This window comes from Acanthochromis polyacanthus, chromosome 1, assembly GCF_021347895.1.
Source record: "Acanthochromis polyacanthus isolate Apoly-LR-REF ecotype Palm Island chromosome 1, KAUST_Apoly_ChrSc, whole genome shotgun sequence".
Classification (NCBI taxonomy): domain Eukaryota; kingdom Metazoa; phylum Chordata; class Actinopteri; family Pomacentridae; genus Acanthochromis; species Acanthochromis polyacanthus.
In genome coordinates, this window is record NC_067113.1 from 39558986 (window position 1) to 39577740 (window position 18755).

Here is an 18755-nt window from a genome sequence, read left to right on the forward strand (position 1 = left end):
TTAACTTCCTACTGCTAAATTCAGACAAAACTGAAGTCATTGTATTTGGCCCCAAACATCTTAGAAACTCGCTTTCAAAGCAAATAGTTACTCTGGATGGCATCACATTGGCCTCCAGTACTACTGTGAGGAATCTTGGAGTTATTTTTGACCAGGACATGTCCTTTAACTCACACATAAAGCAAGTCTGTAGGACTTCCTTTTTTCACCTGCGTAATATTGTAAAAATCAGGAACATTCTGTCTCAGAGTGATGCAGAAAAATTAGTTCATGCTTTTGTTACTTCCAGGCTTGACTATTGCAATTCCTTATTATCGGGTTGTCCAAATAGCTCTCTCAAACATCTACAGTTGATCCAAAACGCTGCTGCCAGAGTACTGACAGGAGTTAGCAAAAGAGATCATATTTCCCCTATACTTGCTTCTCTTCACTGGCTTCCTGTTAAATCCAGAATAGAATTTAAAATCCTTCTTCTGACATATAAAGCTCTTAATAACCAATCTCCATCATATCTTAAAGATCTGATAGTACCTTATTATCCTAGTAGAACTCTTCGCTCTCAAACTGCAGGCTTACTTGTTGTTCCTAGAATTTCTAAAAGTAGAATGGGAGGCAGAGCCTTCAGTTATCAGGCGCCTCTCCTGTGGAACCTGCTCCCAGTTTGGGTTCGGGAGGCAGACACCCTCTCTATTTTTAAGACCAGGCTTAAAGCGTTCCTTTTTGACAAATCTTATAGTTGGGGCTGACTGGGTGACCCACAGAGGTTCGGCTTGTGTCTTCATTGTACAGCTGACCCCCTCTTGGACGTCCCTTCGTTCTGCCCCTAGTCATGCTGCTATAGGCCTAGGCTGCTGGGGGACTTTTCTTGACGCACTGAGCCCTTCTCTATCTACCTTTACATTTAATATGTATACCGTTATTGCAGTACATTCACTCTGTTTCCCCCTGTGCTATTTCTCCGAGTGTCCCTGGTCCCAGAGCTGGATGCTTCAGATCTGCGGTCGATGTTCCACCAGCTGGTCCAGTCTCCACCATGTCCACTGTGGGATGCTGCTACTGACCTTCCACCAGCCCTCTGCTTCCAATTCCCTTTTTCCACGAGTCAACTCTGCATCTCCTTCAATATACTGTTATGCTAACTTACATACTGTTTGAATTTTACTGCTAGCTATATAAGGAGTATGTTTAATGTCAGAGCCGTACATCATAAGAGTAAACTATGAGTCAGTTTTCAATGTTAGCTTATACTTTGTCTGTGTCACATATCCTGTCATGCATGTATTCAAATGTGTGTTGTGTTTTCCTTGCTTTCTCACCCCTCCCTCTTCTCCCATCCCTCCCCCTTGCCCTCTTCTGTTCTTCTCAACCCGCCCGGCCAGCAGGCAGATGGGTCCCCCCTATTTAGAGCCGGGTTCTGCTCGAGGTTTCTTCCCTGTTAAAAGGGTGTTTTTCCTTGCCACTGTCGCCTTTGGGCTTGCTCTGGGGGTCAGGCATATGGGTTCTGTAAAGCGTCTTGAGACGATTTGACTGTAATTGACGCTATATAAATAAAATTGAATTGAATTGAATTGAAATTGATTGTTTCTATTTTATATTATAGTTAGTTTTTGTTTTATTCAATGTTTTTGTTTTATTTTTTTTATCTTATGTACTTTTTTTACTTTAAAATTTAATTTAAATTTTTAATATTTATTTTGATCATTTTAAAAATATATCAGATTTGTTCATTTACGTTATGTTAGTACAATCGGCTGTTTATTTTGAGGTCAGAAGATAGAAAAAGATGATGTTTCTTCATGACTTTGGCCGTTTGGGTTCATTGTTCTGCTGCAGAATGAATCAGAAGACTTAAAGTTTTATATATTTTATAGTAGTAAACATTCCCCTACAGCAGATTTATAATCTCAGCTTTTTGTCAGTCAGAGCTGCAGGAACTCTGATATTTGTCATCAATAACAGTGAAAATGTAAACCGTGAAACAGGAATGTTGTGTTTGAATCAACAAACTCCGGAGATAAAATCAGTTTTTAATCAAGTCTTTTATATTCGTGTCTGCAGGAAGCAGAGATTCATGTTTGTTAATGAAGCAGCAGCTCAGAGCAGATTACAGATGATTCCTTCATGAGCTCTTTAACAGTCATGTTACAGTTTTATTTTCTATGTAGCCTTTAAATCTGCAGAGACTAAAAAATAAGATTTACCTCCTGGAAGTTCTGACTTCTGATGCCTTTTCAACAATGAAACTCATTGTAGACAAAAATTTACATTTTATTTGGAGCAGAATGTCCTCAACAACTGAGAAGTAGTGAGGGAGGCCACCAAGACACCTATGACTCCTCTGAAGGAGATCCAAGATTCAGTACTGTCCTACAACTGTGTTCTTCACCAGTCAAAGCTTCATGGAGAGAAAGAAAAAGACTCTGTTAGAAAAAAGCTCCAATTAAATCTGGACTAGAGTTCACCAGAAGACGTGTGGAGACTCTGAAGACCCCTGGAAGAAGGTTCTCTGGTCTGAGGAGACCAGGATGGAGCTTTATGTCCATCAGAGGAGATGATATGTTTGATGGACACCAAACACTGAACATCATCCCCACTGTGAAGCACGGTGGTGGCAGCATCATGATTCTTCACATCATGATTTCTAAATACTGGCTGGAAGGAGGTAAAAGCTTCTAATTAATTGACGTTATTTTCTTAGAGATAGTTTTTTCTCATTGACAACGATTCAGTGTTGAAAAGCCATAAAAGGAAGAAAGTTTGTGAAAACCTTCATAGATCTTGGAGCACCATGTTTGATCTGACGTTAAATAAGCTGTTAATTAGGAAGCAGCAGCTCCTTCACCAGCGTGTGTTCGTGGTGCGTTTGGGTGCCATCATTCACAGTCAGAGCGTTCTGCAGTCGATTTATCTGGTCTGGAGTCGGAGCCGGGTCCTCGTAATGGAGCCGCAGCCAGGGGGCGCCTGGAAGTACAGGAGATAATCAGGGCCCCTGAACTCACCATCACCATCATCACCATCTTCATCCTCATCATCATCACCATCACCACTATCATCCTCATCACCATCATCCTCTCACCTTTCTTGACCCTCTGACCTAGTGACACTAGTAGCTCCGCCCCCACGCTGTGATTGACAGGTTCCCCGGCCTTCGATCGTCCTGCCCCCAACTTATGAAGAACCTGAGCTAAAACCAAACCATCGACGTCCGCCACGAAACCTGCAGGAGGTAAAATCGTTTATTATCACAGAATGAAAAGCTTAGCCAAAAATACAAACAATAACACAGCTGTTTGAGATTTTACACGTGTCCTTCACGAGCATGTAAGAGCCTCCATGTTTTACCTTCTGCAGGAGTCTCCAGTTCCAGCTGATGCTCAGATTTTCTCAGGACCTTGAAGTAGTCGGTGTGGGCGGAGCACAGCGACCGGGCCGCCTCATTGGCTACTCCCTGAGCCTCCATCATGGCCTGGAACTTGGACAGAGCGGCTCCACCAATCACAGCTTCGGAAATACGCTTTTTGCCCTCTGTTATGTCTGACGCCAAACCAGCCATGAGCAGCAACACGCCTCCTTCAGGAACAACACATTTCACTCATTGGCTTCTTTAAATAACATTACATTCATTGAGTTTTACTACTTTAACATCTATTTTTAAGCCTGGACACTACAGTGGTGTAGAAATTCATCATTTTGCTTTTTGTTGCATAAGAAAAATTAATGTTAAATATATTTTAGTACATTTTTAAACAGAAAAAATGCAAAAAAAATTGTGTTAAAAACTGTCTGAGATGACTAAATCTGAGCAAAATGAAAATAAAAACACCCAGAAACAGTAAAAACAAACAAAATAAAAAAAACTTCATGTTTACAGTATGTTACTGTCCAGAGCATGTTGATTTTTACACATCTCAGCCAGTAATCCTACGATAAAGACAATACTACATTAAAGTAACAATCTAGTGAAGTATTATAGTATTTTTGTCTGATGTTGAGGCTGTTTGTGTGTCTTTAATATCCTTATTATCCTTCATTATATGAGTTAAACTGATCTTTTTAAAGGCTGTTTCTGCCTGTAAAAACACCTGGATCGGTTATAAACTGACAGAAGCAGGAGAATAACTGTAAAAGTGATGATTTCTGTATCTATAAACAGCTGTAGAAGTTTACAAACATCACCTGTTTGTGTGTGTTTCAGGTAACGCTGTTGTGTCCGAGGGTCCCTGAACTCCTAACCGGAGCAGGTTCCAAGATGGCAGCAAAACGCAAATGAGCTAACGGAAGTAATGGAGCTAACGGCGCTAGCAAAGCTAACAAAGCTAACGTTAGGTTCACAAACGGCTCCGTTATATTCGCCGTGAATGAAATAAAATGTTGAAATGAGCCGGTTTCGCCGCTTCGCACCGACGTTAACCGGTAAGCTACCGTGTTTGTGTTTTGTTTTTGGTTGCTGTTTCTATTTGACGACTTAAAAACTTCACCTCTTAGCCGCTAGCTAATTATAGCTAACTGCTCATTAACCAACAGACCTGCGGGTAGAATTACTAAATTATTCTCACTAATCTGTAATTCATTACTAAAGTTAAACATTCAGTGGCATTAACAATTAGTCTGCTAATTAAGTATTACTCAAAAGACAGTTATTTATTTTGACATGTTGAAAATAGTAATAAAATGTCAGCCGGAGTCCAAACTGAACCTTTAAACTGTACATTATTCTCACAAATAGTCTGAAATTCAAAAATTTCTATTTAATAATTTGTATGTCAAAGTAAAACAACAAATACTCACATTGTAAGACCTGTAAAACAAAAAAGTTTTGACATTTTTTTTGATAGAAATGTGAATTAAATTATTAAAATAAATAAGAAAATAGGTGACTTTGGCAATTAAACACTTTTTAATTTATTTTTCTGTTGACCGGATTAATTATTTCAACCATAAATAAGCGAAACCTATTAAAATGATTTATTATTAACTAGTTCTTTTTTGTAAAATGTCTAAAAGCAGTTTAAAACCATCTGTGAGTCTAAAGTGAAATTTTAAAATCTATTTTATGCCACCAGAATGTCCTAAATTCACAATATTATTATTTTTTAATCATATTTGATAAACTAAACAATGTAAATATCATTTGAGAGGCTCGAAATACAAAGTTTGATTCTTTTAGATGTTTAGTTTGAAGAGAATAAACTCATTGAATATGTTTTATATTGAGTCAAATGGTTATTACATTTTTTAAAAAGATTATGGAACTGATAAATGATGTATTTTTTTAAAAATTCTCGCAGGTTTTGATGTTGAATGGGTTAATATATAAAAAAAATAGTAATTGGAAGATTACTTGATTATGGAAGGCGTCTTTTGTTGTATAAATTCAGATTTGTACCCAAATAGTCACACAAAACCTTAAATATCAAAGCAAAAACACAAAACTGAGAATAAAACTAATTCAAAAAGTTTAAAAGGGTGAGTTTTTTCTGTCACATTTTTACTCTTATTCAATATTTTGTCAGTTTCGTATGATTATATCAACACAAATCAGCTGCAGTCTTTGTGTTTTTGCATTTGATGATTAAAGGATAATTATTGACGTGTAAACAACTAAACTTTTTAATTCAGGAGGAGTTTCTGCAGCTCGTTTTACCGGTAAGTTTCTTTTTCTTTTATGTTTTGGCTTCACTTTTATCCAGTAATGTCGTAGTATTCTGCTCGTGTTTTGGTTTCCCAGCTGATTTAACATTTAGCAGCTTCTTTCTTTACATTTCCTGCTGAAAAACATCAATAAACCGTTGTCTTTTACCTCCACAAAGTAAACATGAGGCTGATAACAGAGAGTCAGAGACACTGATGTTGTTGAACCTGAAAACTCATTTATTCTGTCTGCTGTCTTCATGTTCAGGTCATCATGTTCTTCCATTTCCTGTTGGTTTGTTAAAGCTGCTCAGTGGAGTTTATAGTTGTTAGTTTCACCGTTTGTGGTGTTTGTGTGTCATATTTGAGACCTGCAGTAGCTAAAAACTGGAACACATCGGATTCTACTGATGTTAGAGCTTCAAAAGTTTGTGAAATGTCGACCAAAGACTGTGTTTTAGTGGAAATGTGGATCCTTACTGGAACTTTAAGGAGACACAACACCACACTTGTTTTAAAATTCTGCGCTTTGTTTCATTTTCAAGGTGAAAGACTAAGTAGACAGTTTTCAGGTAGTTTTGGACTAGTTTCAAGTCATTTTGGACCATTTTTTAATCTTATTAACAAATTTTGAGTCTTTTGTTACAAGTTTCAAGTCTTCTTTGACACTTTGGAGTCATTTTAAGCCAACATGGACCATTTTTAAAAAAATCTTATTTTGGACTAATTTTGAGCCATTTTGGACAAGATTTAAGTCATTCTTGGTGAAATGTCGGCCAAAGACTGTATTTTAATAGAAATATGGATCCATTCATTTCTATACACTTACAGGAACTCAATTCCACCAAAGGTTTGACTATTTTGGACTTTTATTGTCCATTATCAAGGTCTAATAATTATTAGTTGTTGTTAATTTGGATCTTTTTGAGTCATTTTAGACAATTCTTATCTAATTTTTGGGCAAATTTTGAGACATTTTAAATAATTCCAGGTATTTTAAACAAGTTTCAAATTTAAAGAATGGAAAATAAACTGGAACCTTGTCTTGCCAGATATCACATTCTACTGATGTTAAAGCCTCAAATATTGATGACATGTCGACCAAAGTCTGTATTTTAGTAGAAATATGGATCCATCCATATAGATGCACTTACAAGAACTTTATGGGCACATAATGCCACTCTGTTTTGCACATTTTTTTTAAATTTTCAACGTCTAGTAATCATTAATTGTTGTCATTTTGATTAATTTTACGTCATTTTAGCCAACTTGTATCTTGTCTTTGGACCAGTTTTTAGTTACTTTGAACAAGATGTCTAAAGGACAGATAGAACTGGAACCTTAGCTCATAATATTTTCCAGATATCAGATTCTACTGATGTTAGAGCCTCAGAAGTTGGTGAAATGTCCAGCAAAGACTGTATTTTAGTAGAAATATGAATCCATCCATCTATACACACTTACTGGAACTTTTTGGAGACACCATGCCAGCCTAGATTGAAAATGTTGCATTTTCCATTTTAAGGACCAAAAATTATTTAGTGACCAGTTTGAGTCTCTTTAGACGAATCTCAAATCTTTTTGTGAAAAATTTGAGTCCCGTTGAAGAAGTTTCGATGCATTTAGGAGACCGCATCAAAGAGAACAAAAGAGTTTGTCTCCCCTTTGGTTTTATTAACATTTTTCAATATTTAAGAATAAAACTGCATTTAAAACTGGTAGATTCTGCAGGAGACATAAATCTGATCTTAGAAACCGTTTTCCTCGACTCAGCATCTAAAGATCCAGAATTAATCATGTAATTTAAAATTTTTCTACCCAGAGTGTTGGCCAGCTCTGTCGTTTCTTTGATTGGACGTCTAGAGATCTACAATTAATCATTTGATTTGAAATTTTTTTTACCAAGAGTGTTGACCAGCTCCATCAGGTCTTCGGGTCCTTTGCCCTTCAGCGTCTCCAGAGACTCGATCACCTCCAGACTGTTTCCGACCAGTCTTCCGATCGTAGCGTCCATCCTGCTGAGGACGGCGCTGGTTCGGATCCCGAGTCCGTTTCCTGTTTCCACCTAGAATTAACCACAAAACACCAATAGGGCTGGACCCGAATATCCTGAATATCCGAATATTCGTTCGCTACGGCACTATCCGGATATTAATTTGGTATCCAAATATCCCCCACCCACCGTCGGACGTCACCGGGCGGAAAGAATATGCAGCGTTACTCTCTTCCCTCCGCCTTCTGCCCACATCGGCTCTTCCCGTCCTGTGATCACATAAACATATACACATATGTCTATAACATATACACATATGTTTATGTGATCACCCCCTCCTCCCCCCAGACAAAAATATTCAGAGCTCGTCTCTTCCCTGCGCCTTCGGCCCATTTCGGCTCATCCCGTCGTGTTCTTCGTTTTGGCTCGTCCATTCGTATTTGTAAACTCCACCTGAATGGCCGGGTTGCTGCCGACTCTGACGTCACGCTTCACTTCGTTGCATAAACACAAGACAAGATGCTGAAGACCGCTGTTTGGGAATTCTTCAGTTTAACTAAAGACTAAACCAGGGCAAAATGTGGACCCGGGAGACCAGACGAACGGATCCGACTATTCGGGCCGTCTCCGCCGCTGCTGCGTGCACCCCCAACCCCCCTCCCGGTCGGACGGAGCGGAACGAATATCCGGATATTCGTCTTTAATAGGGCCCGAATATTCGGAGGCCAGAAACCACTATTCGGGCCAGCCCTAAACACCAAGAAGCTTGAAGACTTTCCATCAACAATTAATATTAAACTCAAGGAGATTTTTGCTTCTAGTTTGTCCCAAAGATAAAACTGTAGAATATCCTAAAGTTTTTCTTAAATTTTTTGGAACAATTTACAGATATTTTACAGACTTTCCCTGTTTTCGTAATTTACAGATAAAAACTCGGAGAATTACAACAAAAGAAGATAATTTAATTGTTACGTAACAAAACTAGAAATAACATCACATCAAAACATCTGTGTTCTCACAAGTACTTTGCTCTTGTGCAATGTTTAGCTAGAGGTATTAGAGAAGAAGAATTATGAATATTAAGGATTGAAAAATGGTAACTTTTAGCCAATTTTTGCTGTTTTGTTAAACTAAAGATAATTTCTATTTAAATCACAGAAAAAATATTAATTTACTTGTTCACTTTAACAAATGTACTGACTGTGTAGATTATATTTTTATTAGTAGCAGTTTTTCTAGTTCAGTGTGTGACCATAAAATTACACTGTCTTATTGTATTTAAAACTATCTAAAAATCTAGTTAATTTGCTGATATTTGTCATTATTTTTTACAGTTTTTGAACGTTCCGGTTTGTATCCCTTTTCATGTCTTTTTTTTCTGGCAATTTGCTGCAAAATTTAACCATTTTTTTTAGTTTTTATTCCCTGTTAGTCCTGAAACAACAGCTGATCTGTTTTATTTACTTACTAGCAGCTGTGCTAGCTCTTTAGCGCCCTCTAGGTCTTTGTACAGAGCAGCTCGTCCAAACTTCACGTCCAGAACCAGAGCACAGAGAGACTCGGCTCCTTTCTTCGAGATGATAGAACCTGAAAATAAATGTGAAAAATCACTCTTAGATTCACATTAAACTGCTTTAAAGCTGCAGCCGATTCCGACGGTGATCCAGTCGGTACCAGCGATGAGCGGTAAACTGTCCACGGTGCTGGTGGCGTCTCTCAGAGCGTAAAGAACTCGATCAGCCGGAACCAACATCTCCGTCTGACCCACGATACAGCAGCCGACCGATTCCAGGATGTCACGAATCTAAAGCACAACAATTACCCGTATTAAGTAATTCAAATAGTTAATTAACTGTATTTAAGTACGGCAATTAGTTCCAGATTTAAATCATACTTTAATATCTTTACATTTTCATCTCAAGTTTTAAAAAATAGTAGCAGTGGTACTTAGTAAAGATACCTAAAAATGTGAGAAATAACCACTTAAAGATGCAAAAAACGCTGGCGAGGCTTTTTATAGCCCAAATTCTGAAAATTTCAGACCCCCACAACTCAGAAACTATTTGAGCTACAGGCCTACACTTTTGCATAGAAAGTACTTTTGTGACTATCTAATGGCATACAAATTTAACCCTCCAGCGACCAAGCTATTGTAGCGACTAAAATGACCGACTGGCGTCATTTATGACCCCACTATATTTTACACAGGAATACGTCTACTTTAGTGCCTCTTTTTGTGCTTTCTTACCTATTCCACTCCACTGCATTTTAAGATGGATATTCTAAAATAACCTTCTTTTATTTTACATGGATTTTAATCATTTCTGACTCAGAGCTAAAGTAAAACCAGATGAACAATATGATGCATTGTAAGAACACAATAACATTTATTTAGACACGCTTTGTCTGCCACTTCTTTTAAAACTTTATTCCTTTTGTTTCCTCAATAGTAAATCAAAAGTACATAAAAACAAAATCTACACAACATCTTGTCTGTATGTGTGCGATGTAACATGCAGAGAAGTATTTAGATTAGGGGCGGCTGTGGCTCAGGGGGCAGAGCCGTTCGTCCAATGCAGACACTTTACCCACCTGAGCTCCAGTGCTGCCACTTCCACTGGTGTATGAATGTGTGTGCTGTGTAATGTTGGTGGTGGTCAGAGGGGTTGTAGGAGTGGATTGGCAGCCAGTCAGTCTGCCCCAGGGCAGCTGTGGCTAAAAATGTAGGTCTGCCAGCTATAGTGCACTGCAACACACTGAAATATAGCGATTAGAGGTAGAAATAAATAAATAAAACTAAGGCCTACAATAGTGAAAAACCTATACATCTGTCTGGGGTCATAAGTGACCCCAGACAAGTTTCCATTTTCCTTGTCACACCAGTTGTCCGATCTCTACAAAAAACTATGAGCAGCTGTAGGACAAGTAGATTGACAAATTCATGGTAGGAAACATTTTTCAGATAAAGATATAAAAACGGCAAATATAATTATATGGCTGGGGTCATAAATGAACCCACTCGGTCGCTTGAGGGTTAAGACTAATTTGAAAATGGTGCAGCAACACCCCCAAGGAATATCTGGTCATTTCACCTGGAATGACCCAAAAGATAGTTTGTTTATTTGTCGTTTATAACGTTTATGTTCTCTGGTATCTTTATTTCAGTTTCACAGGACTCGTTGGGTAAATTCTCAAAGAAAACTGTAGTTTTCTGACCGAAAAGTTCAGACTTGGACTCGTCTGTCCAGAGAACCTTCTTCCATTCAGCATCGTCATGTTTCTGCCAGTTGAAAAGCTGAAGAACGTTTTCATTGTTAGATGCACTGTACCTAGACGTACTTGACGTTAGACCGATGCTCGACTTTCGTAACAAATTCTTGTCTGGTGTCACGAGGAAGTAAATCCTGTAAAATCGAAACAAAGTTGGTATAATCTTGGAACTGCAGCCGTCTGACCTTAGACATTAAGTTGGAACTTCCTCTACTCCAAACTTAACTTTTGGTTCTTCTTCTGCTGCTCTGTAGAACAACTAGCCTTCCCAAAGAATTAAACACTGAAAAGATAGTTTGTTTATTTGTAGTTTATAATGTTTATGTTCTCCGGTCTCTTTGTCAGTATCACAGGACTCGCAGGGGAAATTATTTCCATCACAAACACGTCTAAAACTGACTTTAAACTGTCATTATATTGAGCTTCACTTCTGTTTTAAGATAGATTATAATAAGACTTTATTATTTCCACAGTGGGGAAAGATATTATAAACATTTAAAGGAATTAAATGTAAAAAATACACCAAAATATACATAAACACTAATTATAGAAATGTTAGTAATACACGTGCCAGTGGTATTACAGATTCATGAAAAGAAATACTGACAGAAGTATTAATATTGCACAGAATTTACGCAAGTAGAAAATTACCTCTGTAGCATATTTTTTGACATGAAATAATTACTAAAAACTTTTTGTTTTTTGAAGTCTTGAATTAGTTCTTTCCCTAAATTGTTTTTTTTTTCTCAAAAGTTAAAAATAAGCATAAATGCAGGAGTTGTTATACTTTCGACCTGAAGGTGGCGCAACACGAAAAGCATCCTCAGAGCCTACGCTGCTAACATAGCATAGCATGTCAGTTTACCTTCTCTGCTGATTGGTGAATGTTGAATCCTGGAATCGATTCCAGTTTGTCCAGAGTTCCTCCCGTATGAACCAAGCCCCGCCCACTGATCATGGGCACCTGACAGACACACACCTGAGGTTATGACATCATCAACATGCGACATTTCTGCCTGAATAAACGACTCAGTAGAGGGTGTGACATCTGCATAAACACTGATGATTAAAATGAATGAATGCAAAGACAAATATCAGCATCCAAAGAGGATTTAATCACGTTTTACCAAAATAAAGGCGGAGATGAAACCAGATCATGTGCTATTAGTGAAAAAGTTTAATTTTTAATGTAAGAAAATGTACTTTGGCTTGTTTTTATAAAGAATTTTCTCTGGCTTTGTCCTAAATCATCCACTTATATCTTTAACTCAAGTTATAAAATACGTCTTTAATTCTGCAAAATATGTCTAAAACTTATAAAATACATCTTAAAGTTATAAAAGATTTGTCCTATTAGTTATAAAATACATCTTCAATGCTATAAAATTCGTCTTTAATGCTCTAAAATACGTTTTAAAGTTATAAAACACGTCTTTACTGCTATAAAACTTGTCTGGAAGCTATAAAATCCATCTTAATGTTCTAAAATATGTCTGTAATGCTACAAAGTACACCTTTAACGTCATAAAATATGTCTTTATTGTTCAAAAATACGTCTTAAAGTTATAAAATGTCTTGTAGTTATAATATATTTCTAATGCTATGAAATGCATCTTTAATGCTATAAAATTCTTCTCATAATTATAAAATACGTCTTGGTACACGAAAATGGCCAAGAGACGTGTAACCAAATATTAGCATTGCTGTATGTATATTTTTGACCCAGCAGATTTGGTCACTTTTTCTGTTAACCCAAAATAAAGTCATAAAAGAACCAAACTTGATGAATGTTTTTTGTGACAAAGAAGTATCTGTTCCAATCACTCTATCAGAGAAAAATCAGAGTTGTAGAAATAACTGGAACCTCAAGAGAGCCATGACATTATGTTCTTTACAAGTGTATGTAAACTTTTGACCTCGACTGTAGAGCTTTGAGTTCATCTCATAAAAAATGGGAGCAAAAAGAAAAGTGTTTATATTTTTGTTGAGTGAAGTTATAAATTACATCTTCCATGCAATAAAATACATCTTTAATGCTATAAAATCTGTCTTTAATCTATAAAAGTTGTCTTCTTGCGGTACAGTTCTGACCTTACAGCCGCAGGCTGCTAGCGCCGGTGCTAACACCAGGCTAACTTTATCGCCCACTCCCCCCGTCGAGTGTTTGTCCACCACCAGCCCCTTCCACTCTGGCGGCCATGACATTACTTCCCCTGATGACATCATCTCTCTGGTGAGGGTCTGGATCTCCCTGGAGACCATGTTCTTCTGCCAGATAGCCATTAGCATGGCGCCTCAAAGAGAAACGAGCCGCTGAAGGTGGCTTTTATCCGATTCTGGATGTTAGTGGAGCTGCTCCTACCTGTCTGGGCGTCTTGGATGCTTCCATCTGAAATGGCTCTGATGAAGGTTTTGATTTCGTCATCGCTCAGCTCTCCTCCGTCTCGCTTCTTCCTGATCAGCTCTGGGATGGACAGCATGGTCGTCTGGAAACCAAACATTAGAGCAGTGTATAGATCTGATTAGAAACAAAACGGATCAGCTAATGATCGATTAGATGAGCAAAAAGTTGTTTTTTTTTAAGCAGAATTGCTCCTAATTAGTACTTCTACTGTCCATTAATGTGGAAATAATTATTGTTTGGTCTTTATCCAAAAATGGTAAAAAAAAAAATGTGCATCTTAAAGCCCCAAAATATTCAGTTTACTGTCATAGGAGAGAAAAGAAACCAGAAAATATTCACATTTAACCCTCGTGTTGTCCTGTGGGTCAAAATTTAAAAAATATTAAAAATCAACCAAAATCCAGCGAATTTCGCTGTATATTTTTGACCCAGCAGATTTGGTCACTTTTGCTGTTAACCCAAAATAAAGTCATAAAAGAACCAAACTTGACGAATGTTTTTTGTGACAAAGAAGTATCTGTTCTAATCACTCTATCAGAGAAAAATCAGAGTTGTAGAAATAACTGGAACCTCAAGAGAGCCATGACATTATGTTCTTTACAAGGGTATGTAAACACCCCTCAGCTGTTCTTGAAAAGTGTCCTGATATGTGTGCAGGGCTGCAGCTCCTACAGACATAAATGAGTTTATGGCTACATATTAGCACAACAAAACAACATGTAGTAACAGGATGAGGATAAGAAGTTTGTAAATCGGGTGACACGTCAACAGATAGGCTACCCATTGCAACAAAATATCAAACACAGGCATAAATAAATAACTTCCTGTAGTATTATGGGTGGTATGATGAAGGCACATAGAAGATACGTTAGGTGTGCGTTAACCAGTGTTTTACTGACGTCTCAGTGGGGACTACATAGCTTGATGCACAGTCGTGTGTTACATTAATACAGGTCCGGGTTGCACTCTGTGTTCACATAGTTCCTATACATTTTTATGCATATCACTACACGTACTAAATGCGGGATAATGGACTAGAACAGCTGAGAAAAGACACTCATTTTAGGAACATCACGTAGGTACGGCCCGTACACATATTATTGCAGGTTGTAGAGAGGGTGCGCTCGATTTGCTTACCCAGCTGTCCAGGAATGATATTAATAGTATTAGTTAGTATTTCGTGCGAACAAATTAATATTTCATGGGAACGAGTTAGTGTTTCGTGGGAACGAGTTAGTATTTCGTGCGCACGTTATAGCTATATCATGGCCACAATTTATTTATTTTTTTACCATGTCATGAGAGGGGCTCCGTACAAAACCGAGTGAAAGTCAGATGAGTCATTCCATCTCATTTCAACAAATCTGAGGAAATTTTGTTGCATGACCTCCTCTGATCATCTCCAAACTTTTTTTTTAACTATCCCAACATAAGAATAGATTACTTGCAAAGTTTTAACATCATATGATTGCTATTTGCTAAGTTATAAAATATTTAAATCCCTATTTTTCCACTCGGAAATTGATATGTTAGGTAGAAAGGCTTGATTTAGGAAGATAATACTGGGAACTGACTGATGATATAGACTTACAAGTGATCTGAAGGGTTCAAACACCTTAACAATAGAGCAGGAAAAAAATTTTTGGAATGAATATACCCATTTCTCTGTGGTACAGGGCAATTTAAAAATTTGGCGAAAATGGCATTTTTCAAGAATTTAGGCATTTTTTTCACAAATTTTAATAAGTAACAAGGTTCATATGTTATAAAAATCTCAAAGTACCTTAAAAGTTCTCTCTAACCTAAAAATATCCAAGAGCTAGCTAGTCTCCTTAGACCTCAAAACGATGCCTATTTATGAAACAGACTGAAAAACACCATACATATATTGGCACAGAAACCAATGTGGGACATGGAGTAGAAACATGAAACTTTGTCTGTATAACAATAAACATCCGAATAATTGATATCTGAAGTATCAACATTGTTTCTTGAATCCTTCATGGCCAATTTAACCAAGAAATGCACTATGTTTTATAGGCGTTTTTTTAGGAATTCTAACTAATATATTGCAGTTAAAATGAGTTATATTGCCTTAGGTCCCATGTAAAACATGTAATTTGTCCCCAACTTATCACACCACTATTTCTGTCCTTTGAACTGCTTGAATTTCTCTGAAATCAGGCCATCATCTGCACCAGATATGTGGTACTGTCCACCACGGCGTGTTGAAGGAGCAGTGATTGGACAGAGGATGTGGGCTGTAGGCACCCACACTACGTCATCCTTTCTAGGCCATGTGAACTTCTTGCTGGGACCTTTTGGGTGCATGAATTTCACTTGCAAATCTTCAAATTCAGCTGATAAGTCAAATACGATACCGAGGCTGTCCTGAGAATGCAGTCTGGGAGTGATGCCATTTCTTCTTATTCAGTTACTGTATGAAAGAAAAAACAATGTCTATATAATAATTAACTTCAGATATGCCCTTTGTAACTTATACTACGATGCTGATGCTTCAGATTCATCTTTCATCTTTAGTTGGTCATGTAAATGGTTCCTAAAAACAAAAACGAGGATCAAAATGTATAGTAAATTGATTCAGCAGTTGCTCATCTTTGGCACAAGAAACAAATATGAAAGTAAGTTCACACATACTTCACACATACTAGTTCCTCCAAAAAAAATTTGAACCGCGTACCATGTATCCCACATGCACTTTTTAATGCCTAAAGTTAGGCTATTTTGGGTCTACACCTGAGTTCAACAGCCTATAAATCAATAAATAAGCTTTATTTTAATGTTTTAAAACTTTTACCTTATGCAACTTTCATTAGTAAAGAAGAAAATTCATTCTTTCAATGTCTTTTCACAAGAATAAGTCCTAAAATAGAGGCATGAAAAACCCAAAATAAAGTCGCCCATGAAATAATAAGGATATTTTGGGAAATTCCACAGTCCAGTATTTTTTTATTTTCATTCATTTCTATACTTTTCTCACCAGAAGGGTAAAAGTTTTGGAAGGGGAAAAAATTCTGACCATGTAAAAGGAGTATAAATTGCTTTTTTTAGTAGTTTAAAACCCTAAAATCATAGGCGAGGATTAAGTTTGGACTGACTATGGGTATTAGATTAGATCATTACTGCTTATACTGTATGTTTATAACCATAATACTTTGCATTTGTTCATAAAATTACCCAAATAAAGCCCAAAAAAAATTTTGGGAGGATCTGAGAAAGTGGTGCAACAAGCATTTGTTGAATTGACATGGAATGACTCAGATTTAAAGTCACTGTGAGAGATTCCTCCAGTAACGTGCACAAACAACAGCTTTGTTTTCTTTTTTCTGGATTCGCTGCAGGTTTAAATTGGTTAATCCGCTAGGAAAACTGGTTTCCGTCAAGCAACAGGATAATTCTATATATATCATTTAAATGCAGCGTGTTACTACAGTAACTGAGCTAAACACTGCGACTGAAACGGGTCTACTGAGAATAAAACTCACAAAGCTTTTAGAAACTTAAAATTCAGCAGCTGTAGGTACATGTCTGATCAGTGAACGATCTATAAAGGAGAATAATTAACGCTGGGTCACATTAAATCAGAACTGATCGCCTCAGATCACATGAAGCTTTTTTATATTCCATTTAATGAGCTCAATGTGGCACTTTTACTGCCTTTTTACATCACTTTATGACATTTCCTGAGGATAAAAAGTGAATAAAATCCCTGATTTAGACTCTCATTAAGTCTTAAAGTGCAGATAAACAACTTTAAACTGAGTTAACCCAAAGAAACTCGCTGGATTTAACCCCACATGAGGACACAGAGTCTCTCAGAACCGCCCGATTCAACACTTTTACACGTTTTAACATAAAATAAAATATAAATTAAATATTTTCTGGGAGCATCAATTTCCCCTCAGGGATCAATAAAGGTATTATGGACCTACCTGCTCAGGTGAATGCAGTCCTCAAAATGACAGCGACCAGTGAAGCAGCCTCAGGTCAGGAGGCAGCCGGCCAATCAGAGAGCAGCAGGGAGGAGGGAGTAAACAAAGCAGCCGGCCAATCAGAGAGCAGCTGTGGTTTACTCAACCCCAAAAAATCCAGTTGTACTGATCAGTCAAGTTCATGCTAGTGTGTGTGTGTGTGTGTGTGTGTGTGTGTGTGTGTGTGTGTGTGATCAACGTGCACAGTTGTGTGTTTGTGTGTCTGTGATTTGTTGCAGTTCAAACAAAAAGTGCTAAATTCACTCTTCTGTAAAAAAACGTTCTTAGTAACTTTACAATTCATTTAGTAAAAACTGATCATCTATTATCAGGTTTGTGTGTTTTTATAAATGGAGCTTTTTTATTTTAGCAGTTTGCTGTTATTTTATGGATTTTACAAGTAAAATCACAGAAAAAAATCTTAATTTATATCCTAACCTTTGAAAAACAGTCTCAAGCAAACAAAAAAGGATGTCTGTTAATAATTTTAAAAGGTTGATGCTAGGTACGGACCGTACCCGTAGCATCTGTACTAGAGGTACGGACCTGTTAAGGTCACTGAAGAGCTGGCGCCGGTTAACTACTATTTGCTGCACATTACAGGCAGTTTATATGAATGACTTTGACGGCGAACATTGTATAATTTAACCAAAAATACACCGTCTCCTCTCATACTTTATACAATGTAGTTTTTACGCTTTTAGACGTCGTGTATAAATTGTTTGAAGTCCAGTTCCTATTAATTAGTTTACCGCGTTCAGTGGTGGAAGCGGCTGACGAACTCCATTGCAAATGTTCCCATTTAATTTCGGACGCTAATTTACAAGATAAAGTTAAGGATGTCGAATATGAAACAAACACTCGTGAATGGTGAGGAGCAGCTCTTTAATTCGACATGAATTAAAAACCCCACAAACTCGATTTACTGTGATATTGTGAGATTTGTTTGTGGTTATGTAACTTAGCCATTCAACAGAGTCCGCTAACATTAAAGTGACTGTGACAGGGTCTGTGTTGACAGACGCAGAAAATACGTCAGGGTTTTGTTTAGGTTGTTAATATGTAATAGTCTGTCGCTACTTTTGAAGGTAAAAAAATACTTGTAGTTTGCTGGCTGTTAGTTCCGCCATTTGTTTTGTTTGCTGTTTGTGCTTTATTAGAACAGGGTCACGTGAATAAAAAGTTTTGCTATTTTTAATAGTAGTGCCGATTTCAACCCCCAAATCGCTGTCCGTGAAAAAGTCAGATAATGATATTTATAAGACATTATGCATGATAGAAAAGAGAACAGCAGATGACTGACATGACAGGCTCGGCACGCAGATTCACCTCGAATCACGGAAGCGCCTTCATCACTGGGATTACCAAGCCGGCTCATTAATATTTATGTCCGTCGGATTACCAGCCAATCACGAAGCGTGTTCATCAGCCGGCTCATTAATATTCATGTACGTCTCATTAATAT

The 18755-nt window shown here is 37.3% G+C and overlaps 1 protein-coding gene across 2 annotated transcripts; it reads right to left on the bottom strand.

Moving 5' to 3' along the window:
• Nucleotides 1-2020: 2020 nt before the first annotated feature.
• Nucleotides 2021-17296, bottom strand: tymp (thymidine phosphorylase). Of its 2 annotated transcripts, none has more exons than XM_022200933.2 (10): nucleotides 17252-17296; nucleotides 13257-13380; nucleotides 12986-13188; nucleotides 11760-11858; nucleotides 9299-9428; nucleotides 9093-9211; nucleotides 7534-7696; nucleotides 3343-3570; nucleotides 3077-3217; nucleotides 2021-2961 (listed from the first exon to the last, which is right to left on the bottom strand). In XM_022200933.2, exons 2-10 carry the CDS (start codon nucleotides 13372-13374, stop codon nucleotides 2816-2818), a joined length of 1347 nt encoding a protein of 448 aa, XP_022056625.1. In that variant the 5' UTR covers nucleotides 13375-13380; nucleotides 17252-17296; the 3' UTR covers nucleotides 2021-2815. The 2 variants fall into 2 exon arrangements, with proteins under 2 accessions (XP_022056625.1, XP_051811845.1); XM_051955885.1 differs by lacking the exon at nucleotides 17252-17296 and adding an exon at nucleotides 15680-15738.
• Nucleotides 17297-18755: the final 1459 nt, after the last annotated feature.